Source organism: Amia ocellicauda, chromosome 10 (genome assembly GCF_036373705.1).
Source record: "Amia ocellicauda isolate fAmiCal2 chromosome 10, fAmiCal2.hap1, whole genome shotgun sequence".
NCBI classification, from domain to species: Eukaryota; Metazoa; Chordata; class Actinopteri; order Amiiformes; family Amiidae; genus Amia; species Amia ocellicauda.
Window position 1 is genome coordinate 15439465 of NC_089859.1, and position 9792 is coordinate 15449256.

The 9792-nt window shown below is 43.0% G+C and overlaps 1 protein-coding gene across 1 annotated transcript; it reads right to left on the bottom strand.

Annotated features, from left to right (window-relative positions):
• On the bottom strand, positions 1-9792 carry htatsf1 (HIV-1 Tat specific factor 1). The gene is made up of 10 exons (XM_066715183.1): positions 9712-9792; positions 8863-9027; positions 8300-8501; positions 8139-8186; positions 5903-6057; positions 5085-5248; positions 4329-4428; positions 1802-1891; positions 1182-1319; positions 1-964 (listed from the first exon to the last, which is right to left on the bottom strand). Exons 2-10 carry the CDS (start codon positions 9025-9027, stop codon positions 584-586), a joined length of 1443 nt encoding a protein of 480 aa, XP_066571280.1. The 5' UTR covers positions 9712-9792; the 3' UTR covers positions 1-583.

Consider the following 9792-nt stretch of genomic DNA (forward strand, 5'->3'; position numbering starts at 1 on the left):
TTGTAAATGGGAAATTCATTTTATATATTTTGTCACCATCTCAGTAATGGATTACAGGAAATAATACACTGCCGAAAGGTATCTTTAACATTGAACAGATCCCAGAACAATGAAGACTTTGGTGATCCGGAACAGTCTAGCTAGCAAATCAAAACAGGATACAGTGTTACAGTCGCACTCTCAATAGCCCTTAATCCACTACTTACACAAAAAATACAAGTCGCCAATGGCTGGATTAAATTAGCGACGGTATAAAAAAACATAAAAGCTTTCAATCTTTGCTTTAGAGGGAGGGGGAAATGATCTTTATGTCACACAGGTGGTTGTCAAATCAGCAATTCTCCATCTCCAGGACCTCTGTTGATTTTGTATTTATTTTGTGTTAAACATATCAGTTCTTGAGCTGTCCCTTCATACTGCAGGAGTCGATTCCAGTGAGTGGCAGAATTGCAAGAGATCTTATGCATGATTAAATCTGATGCATAATGCATTTTTTGCTTTAGTTTTTTTTCCAATATGAACTGAAGTTCATCAGCAGTGTTTTCCCTCTTTTTCTTCATGATCGAGTCAGTGCGACTCCTGTCTAGGCCTCTTCATCCTCCTGCTCCCCCTCCTCCTCCTCTTCCTCGCTGCCTGCTAAGCTGCTGTCTGTGGACTCAAGACCAGTCTCCTCCAAATCCCCCTCGCCGTTTCCCTGGGCCTCCTTCTTCTCCCGCTCCTCCTCTTTCTTTTCCTGCGTCTCCCCCGCGGGCCCTCCGGGCTCTGGCCGCTCTGTGCCTGCCTCTGCTGGTTTGCTAGGGGGCTCTTCTGTGCTGTTCTTGGGTTCCTCTGGGGTCCCTTTCTCTATGCCGTCAGCCCCGTCTTTGGGGGTCTCCTTCCCCGACTCTTGTGCTGCTTTCTCATCCCCAAGGAAGGTGGACCAGCCTTTCAGCCTTTCCTCTCGTTCTCTGCTCGTCTCCTCCACCTGCACAACAATATATACACACAAGCCTTGTTAGCAACAGCACAGCTCACAAAGACAAACAGATGCATTTATGATTGCATATTTGTAACTACTACCCTTGAGATGCAACAGGATGTTGATAGCTGAAGCAAAGACCTGGTAAATAACTTAATAACACTCATAATAATTACAATACAAGACCATGGCAATGCCTGGCAGGTCCTCTCTCCTGCTCTACCTGGTAGTCCGTGGTGCCGTCCCACAGCTCGGCCGACAGCTGCCTCCCTCCAAACCATCTCCCATTCAGTGCCAGCATGCACACGTCTGCCTCCTCCGGTTCCTTAAACGCCACTGATGCCACTCCGTCCGGGTGTCTCTGAGGGGCACAGCCAAGAATACCCGTTACAAAGTCACAAGGCACACAGGAAGTGGCATAGCATTGCCCAGCCTCTTGTTCCTCTCTCAGGTTCTACAGGCATGTTTCTATTTGTAGATAACACACTTATTTTGAGCAACTAAAGGATATATATATATATATATTTTTTTTTTATGTATTGGTTCAAGTCTGATCCCTTAATTGACCAAGGTATCACAGGATTGAGTCTCGAACAATGGTTGGCTAGACAGATGCAGACAAAATGCACCAGAGAGGGTGGAGAAATGGTAGGCACCACCACCCATGTCTGACTTGAAATACTGTGTGCTGGTGGGACGAAAATGATCTGCCTGCAGATTCAGGAAGCAACAAATTTGGCAAGTAAGGTTATGAGGTCATTGCTGCGTGCTCTGAGCTGTGGCTAAATTACATGAGAGTGTTGTGTTCTCCAAAGAGGTCGTCCCCACACTCCCAAAACTCACGTCAAAGATGATGACTTTCTTGACCTGGCCGAACTTCTCGCACTCCGTCCGCAGGTCTTCACGGATCTCGTTCAGCACTAGAGGGTCCTCCTGCAGGGGACAGAGAGCTCATGTCAGCTTTCCACCTCTTTCTCTCCCTCAGCCCAACAGCCCAAGCCCGCCACACAGAAAGACACAGCAAAAATCCACCAATTGATTTTAACCACTTATCAGACAGAGCAGTTTTCCTACACTCTGTAAGAACTCAGGTAACAGCACACACAAGGCACAAAGAAAGAGGACTCCATAGAAATCCATACCTAATTTCTATTTCAATCAGTTGCTTTTGCACTTGTAATATAGACCAGATCGATTTTTTTATGATCAAACAAAATGAGCTGTCATTTTATCCATATATTTATTTGTCTCTTGGAAGCATAATATTATAACTAAATTTTGGTATCACTGTTCAAAGCGCAGTGGGATATACAGTAATAAAGCTGAAATTGGATTGAGCATTGAGAATTCTTGAATATGAAGACTTCAGCGTGACAGAATTGCTACACTGAGTTTGCTGTTGTTTCAGCATTCATGCTGGGAATGTGGGATTGCTTATTCTGAGCTGCACTTGGTTGCTCTTTTCTGTACAAATGGAGAGACCAAGAGTAGAGTAAAAACATAAATAAATAAAAGACAAATTAAACCACAGGCCACACTGAAATCCCATCAAAGGTGAGAACATGACTTTGCTGGCTCATACAGCTCTGCCAACTCTCCCAGGTGCTGGAGTCTCAAGCACTATGAGAACACACCTGTCTCTGTGTACGTTAAATCAGGAGGTACTGACTTATTCAGTTCAAAATTGACTTGAAATTGAAATCTTTCCCTGGACTCTTTGCAGGTAAACACCTCCGGTTGTGAATCTCTGGTCTTGGCAGGGTATTTTTCTCACATAATACTAACACAGCATTGCTATGTTTACAATTATCTCCACAGTCCACTGCTGGAAGGGGAACTGACCTTGTGTTTTCTGATAATCTAAAGCTACAACAATAATGAAATAAGAGGATATTATTTAAAAAAAGAAAATCTCAAGGATATTTTATAAGAAATGTGAATATGAATAAAATCTCCATCTACCCAACACCTTGAGTTCACTGAAGAGAGAAGAAAGAATCCCACTCACAAAAGGTCATTTTCATTTTTGTTTGCAATGAACTACTCCACAGCACACAAAGCTGCTCCATTCTGTTCACTAAGAACAGTACAGCATAGCGTGGGAGGGAGGGGTGTCTTTTGTGCTTTTTGTGGTTTAGCCCTGCAGGTACAGCAGCACTTGGCATGCCTGCAGGAATGTGACGGAAAAAACACACCAAGCACTAACCCCACACAAAGCGCACTGTAGCCTCATTGAAGACGTGTGGTTTGGAAGAATTACAACAGATGTTACAATGTTAAGTGCAAGCTGCCGAGCTCAGAAAACATAAGGAGGAATGTAAACCTACATATCTACATCGTGAGGCCTTTGAGCTTGGATTATATAGGTTCTTTACAGAATGGTTGACATGGAAAAAAAAGCTAATTAAGCAATAAGCTCTTGGGGATATACAGCAGGCACCAGGATTTCAGTGGTAAACCCAAGCCCTCACATTATCTGAAAAAACAGCCTAAAAATCCCTGGGAAGAAGCACAGTTTGAAGAGCCACACCTAAATTCCGAGCAGTCACAGCGTTCACAGGAGCAGCCAGTTCTGCAGGATTCGGGCTTAACCTGGTATTGGTGCTTAAATACAGGTGCTCTCTCACTATTCGACCAGGGGTAACATGGAACTGTGCTGTTTACAACACCAGGCATGTTAGGTGGCACAAGCCAAAACCCTGAAGTCTCACCGTAAAACTCATAACAGTGTAACACGGCAGTGCATTGTGACTCTCGCTGAGAAATATTAGAAAATCAGAGCCCAGGGGGACAGCTGTCTGACCCCAGACTTTTTTTTTTTAAATAGGATTTACTCTTTGCAATATATGTGTTCTGAAAAAGGAAGCTGAATATTACCCTGGTGTTAGTTAATTAATTGTTAATCCTCAATCATAACTAGCTGTAAAAGCAGAATAAATGTGAGCATCTTGGAATAACTTGCAAGTTACTTTTAAGCCTTGTATGATAATATCACTTGTGTATGGTTGTGTCTAAATGCACCGCAAAGCTTGACGTCGCTGGGCGGCTATAGGACACTGTGTACAACAAAGCTGCATATTTCGCAGCATCTTGGTATGCAGCAAAGGAGCCGTTTCCATAGCACGCTGACACACACAGCTGCAGGCAAGGATTCTGGTGATCAATTATTCTGGAAAACACTTAACTGCTGTGTCTTAACTGAGCTGAAGGAAATATTTGAAAAATATTAATCTAAAACACCACACAACATTAAACCCCATTTCGCCATTACCAAATTATTGCATACTAGTAACTAAAATGGGGCAAAAAGGAAGGATAGATACATACATTTGTCTGTGTGTGTGTGTGTGTGTGTGTCTGTAGGTCTCACCTCAAAGTCACTGGGGTGGAACATGTTCCTCAGGATAAGCACTCGCTCGTGCCTCTTCCGAATTTCACCTGGCTTCTTCTCTGGCCTCCAGTCAAGCTGCCTGAAAGAATCAATTAACACAGTGGTAGATGGCAATTAAAGAATCGCACTTCAAAGTGGTTTAAGAAATCCATACCTGAAACTCTGTTGAACTGTTAAAAGCACTTGTGATGCACACTGCATGAATCTTAACTTCTTCACATGTCAATGTACATTTTATTCTTTGCCATCAAAGTCATGTTCGCTCTGCCTGTGGTAATCCTCTCTCCAGAAGAGCCATTGCCCAGTCTAGGAGTGCAGGTTCCCAAACTCCTTTCGGAAAAAGAGACACTTGAAGGAGTTCTAGTTCTAGTTCTACCATCACAGAGTTCTAGAGAATGCAATGCTCGGGACATTGCAACTCTAAGAAATAAAATGGCCTGATTTCTGAAATCATTTTTATAAATTCTGCATAGATCATCTTTTTAAATCAAAAATCTCTTAAGATTTCCCATACTTGCAAATGTGATGTGAGTTTGTCTGACTCAGCACTTGAAAAAACAAAGAACAAAATACCCAGATTGGTATAATTCTACATCAACAAAAAAACTACCGCTCACAGGTGAAGATGGGTTGGGAGTGTGAGTGTGTGCTGACGTGTGAGTGTGCGTGTGCATGTATCAGCACTGCTAGTCCTCCTTTCAGCCCAGGCTGTGTGAGAGCAGTGGGGGCCCATACTTCTGCTGTTGCTGGAGTTTCTTGCGGTATTCCTTGTTCTTCTTCTTCTTCTTGCTGGCGTCGTACTGCCCCTTCAGCTCGAAGCGCGCCGCCTCCACGTGCAGCCGGTACCCCCTGATCTCAGAATCGTCCAGCAGCCGCTCTGCCAGAGCCACTGACTCCTTCTGTACAACACACACACACACACACACATATATACACACACAGAATGAGCATGGCGGCACACCTAACACACACGCCCTGATCATCGCACAACACATTCATACAGATTGAGTGCTACAGCACAGCACACACATGCATCGAGGAGCACTACAGCAAAGTGCTCAACAACAACACACTGCAGGTAGTCAATCATCACCCCTTCCACTCTTTTCCCTTGGCACCACTGACTCACTAAGGTCTGATTGATTAATTACTCTCAGTAATGCTATGATTGGCACAACCTTACTCCAACAGTCCTGCTCTTAAAGCACAGGACAGAATAGCTGGGCAGTGCTGACAGTGATTACTGTCTAGGATACCTGTAATCTTGATGGGATTCCTTATGGATACAGGAGGGGGGGTGAAGGGATGATAATCTTAGAAATGTTAATAGCACCCTCTGGAGGTTAAAAGTCAGATTGCTGTCCTGTATTATTATGTTGTAAGGGCCCCATTAGTTAAAATCAAACAGTGTCAATCTGACCTGTCCTAAACACGCTAGGCGTGCTCTTGCTCCTGTGCGGTTATTGCACCACATTTTTAGATGGCACCCATGAAAGTGCCTTATAACTGGTTGAGATAATTTCTCAAGCAATAATGAGACCTCAGTCACCAACCTTCAGGTAGCAGCAAAGTCCATCACCCTTCAGATTCCCTTGGTGGTCTTTATACAGCTTGACTTTATACTCCTCGGTCACTGGGTCTCGCATGATGATGCCACATTTGGACATGACCTCCACAAACTCATCTGGCGTGACATCCAGAGGCAAACCTGACACAGAAATTAATCCATCAATTAATAACAGGAAAAAATGAGAAAGGAACTAAAATGTGTGCTGCTTTAGTTTGCCAAAAATAGAAAACAGGAAAAACAGGCCTTATGGGAAAGCGGAAGTATGGGACATATTTCATTCACATTCTGATTACATACCTGTGTATGTATGAATAGAGATGTATACATATACATACACACACACACACATTTGTGTACCCAAAGTACAGTACTGTGCAAAGGTTTAAGGCAGGTGTGAAAAAATGCTGTAAAGTAAGAATGCTTTCAAAAATAGACATGTTAATTACATTTATCAATTAACTAAATGCAAAGAAGAGTGAACAGAAGAAAAATCTACATCAAATCCATATTTGGTGTGACCACCCTTTGCCTTCAAAATTCTTCTAGGTACACATGCACAAAGTCAGGGATTTTGTAGGCATATAGTCAGGTGTCTGATTAAACAATTATACCAAACAGGTGCTAATGATCATCAATTCAATATGTAGGTTGAAACACAATCATTAGCTGAAACAGACACAGCTGTGTAGGAGGAATAAAACTGGGTGAGGAACAGCCAAACTCAGATAACAAGGTGAGGCTGCTGAAGACAGTTTACTGTCAAAAGTCACACCATGGCAAGACTGAGCACAGCAACAAGACACAAGGTAGTTATACTGCAGCAGCAAGGTCTCTCCCAGGCAGACATTTCAAGGCAGACAGGGGTTTCCAGATGTGCTCTTTTGAAGAAGCACAAAGAAACAGGCAACGTTGAGGACCATAGCCGCAGTGGTCGGCCAAGGAAATTTACTGCAGCAGATGAAAGACACATCATGCTTACTTCCCTTCGCAATTGGAAGATGTCCAGCAGTGCCATCAGGGAGGCATCTGATTGTCCCCAAATTTATTGTGCAGCATGACAACGACCCCAAACATACAGCGACAGTCATTAAGAACTATCTTCATCGTAAAGAAGAACAAGGAGTCCTGGAAGTGATGCTATGGCCCCCACAGAGCCCTGATCTCAACATCATCGAGTCTGTCTGGGATTACATGGAGAGAGAAGCAACTGAGGCTGCCTAAATCCACAGAAGAACTGTGCTTAGTTCTCCAAGATGTTTGGGCCAACCTACCTGCCGAGTTCCTTCAAAAACTGTGTGCAAGCGTACCTAGAAGAATTGATGCTGTTTTGAAGGCAAGGGGTGTCACACAAATATTGATTTAATGTAGATTTTTCTTCTGTTCACTCACTTTGCATTTAGTTAAATAATAAATATAATCTAATAACATGTCTATTTTTGAAAGCGTGTATTTGTAAAATAACAGGGGCAACAAAATACAGTGTGTGTCTTTCATAATTCAAATCAAATACAGGTGTATGTCTGCCACATGGCTTGGTAAACCTTGTTTTTATATATATATAATTTTTTACAAGACGACAAATCTGTTAGTGAACACTTATGTCATGTCCTGTACTTTCTCCTGAGAGATGCACATATTTTACCATGAAGCATTTTAATAAGAGTATTAGATTTTTAAATGACTTAATGGAAGATAACATCAGATTGTTAATGCACATATTAGACATAGTGCTCTTATGCAATTACTGACTGACTGGTATGAAACATTACTGTAAAAGCACCAGCTGTTTCAGATGTACTGAAACATGAATACAAACCGTAATGGATGACCCCAAGTCCCTCTTTCTTGCTCTTTCCTGAAAGTTACTTTCTTAAACCCACCCACCAATCTGTATATTCACATCCTTATCCCAGCAGGCAAAATTAAAAACATGCAATGCCAACTTCAGTGTTATAATAAGGACAGGCCATGTTGAATTTCATCATCTCAGATCCTGCCAGGTACAATCAACATGAAGGCAGCCACTTGTTTGTCCGAGAAACACAATTTGGAGTGCAGTACAACAAACAGGGCCATATCAGGTGCTTTCTTATTATCTAGGAGCTTGCACACATACACCAGGAGTGTGCACTTCCCTGGAGGTAGCTTGGGTTAGTATTCAGAGCCATCTGGGATTGAAAAATCTCACAGTTGGAGGAAGGCATTTACCGACAGCTTACCTGACACATAAACATTCGTGTTCTTTTCTTGGTCGATGCTAAACCAACCTGGAGAAAATAAAAAATACAAATTAGTTTCCCAGACCATCTCTGGGCTACAGATGGTTGACATTTAGGTCACCCCCCAAAGCTGGGATTTGAATGAATGCCAACTCTTTTACCTGGGTCTGGTTTCCGCTTCTCTCCTTTCTGTTTGCCGTCCTTGGGCTCTGCCGCCTCACTGCCCTCTGTCTGTTCTTTCTTGGCCTTGCTATCCTCAGCTGCAGGCTGTGTCTTGGGCGCCCCGGAGGCAGAGGGCTTATCTGGCTCCTCCTGGTTGAAGCCGTAGTTTGCGTGGTAAGCTGCCAGAAAGTCGTCAGTTATCTGTACATGGAAAAAGAGGGAGAGGGTGGAGGTTTTGGAAAAATATGCATACAATTAGACCAGAGTCACAACATTCCTTCAGAATCAAATCTTTCTATGATTCTGATTTACACAGGACTAACGAGCATATAAATAAAATCCTTTGGCTACAACACTAATCATTCCATGTACAGAATTCCTTTTCTAAGATGGCTTCAGCATAGTGTAACATTCATTTAAACTTGACATATTTCAGCGGGCAAAAAACAAGACATTAAAAACATAAGTGTGGTGCTCGGGCGATGGCGACTGACTTGCTGTTACTGCATGCAGGATCAAAGATGTATTATTGAATTATGATATCAATAATACTCCCACTGACCTTTGGAAACCACGCCTTCTTGTCGTGATCCCAGTCGTACACGGTCCCGTCCTCGGGGTCCACAAACGTGTAGGGGTCATTTCCCTCCTCCCGGCTCTGTCCGTACAGCTGCTGTAGACGGAGCTGCTCATGGAAGTCCTTATTCCCGTCCGAATCGCCGCTCATCTGGACCGGACACAAACCACACCGCCAATCAGACCAGCGCACACTGTCCACACAGAAAATGTGCACTTTTTCAAACGGGCTTTTCTCCTGAGGTAAAGCTGAAGGCTCACTATTCTCGCTCGGTGCAAAGATTAAACTGCACAGTGCCGACACTGTACCACCACGGTGTAAGTGACTGTAATAGCATGCATCAGACTTGCACACTTATAAATAGCAATGCAGTACCATGAGGACAATAACGGGGCAGCCTCAGAAATTACTCGAGCTTCGCCCTATACGTCCACATACAGATTTGGAAACAATGTAACACTAGTATTAGTAATAGTAATATACATGCACTTAATATGACACAGACAGCGTACTGGCTTTATTTAGAATAGTAACGGGTAGCCGCAGCCATCTGTTGAATTATCAATCGACCATGTGTGATGCCTATTCAATTGTATATATAATGGTTTGCCTATATCAACATTTGTTTAACTGAAAACTCTTTTAAAATACCGTTACAGATTTAATCCGTTTTGTGATCAGTGAGAATGCATTTAACCGAAGCCAATGACCACTTTACACTGCCCCCAAATGACCCACAAACTGCACAAAACATTAACGGGATTGTAGTGACAATCTTCCGGTCACTCGTAACGTCTTTCACGTCACGGGAGTGTTGTTGGGATCTTGGATTACCTTGGTGTTTTTTTCCAAAAAGGCAACTGCAAAATTCACAAATGGCACTCTGAGCTTCACAATGACTTCCGGGTTAGACAA

Bases quoted from the DNA above. Each gene is read 5' to 3' on its own strand.
- htatsf1 (XM_066715183.1), bottom strand. From the start codon at position 9,027: ATGAGCGGCGATTCGGACGGGAATAAGGACTTCCATGAGCAGCTCCGT. The intron at 4,429-5,084 runs GTATGGGCCCCC...TGATTCTTTCAG, and splicing joins AAACTCCAGCAACAGCAGAA to GCAGCTTGACTGGAGGCCAG. The intron at 1,892-4,328 runs GTGAGACCTACA...TGTCCCCTGCAG, and splicing joins TCCACCCCAGTGACTTTGAG to GAGGACCCTCTAGTGCTGAA.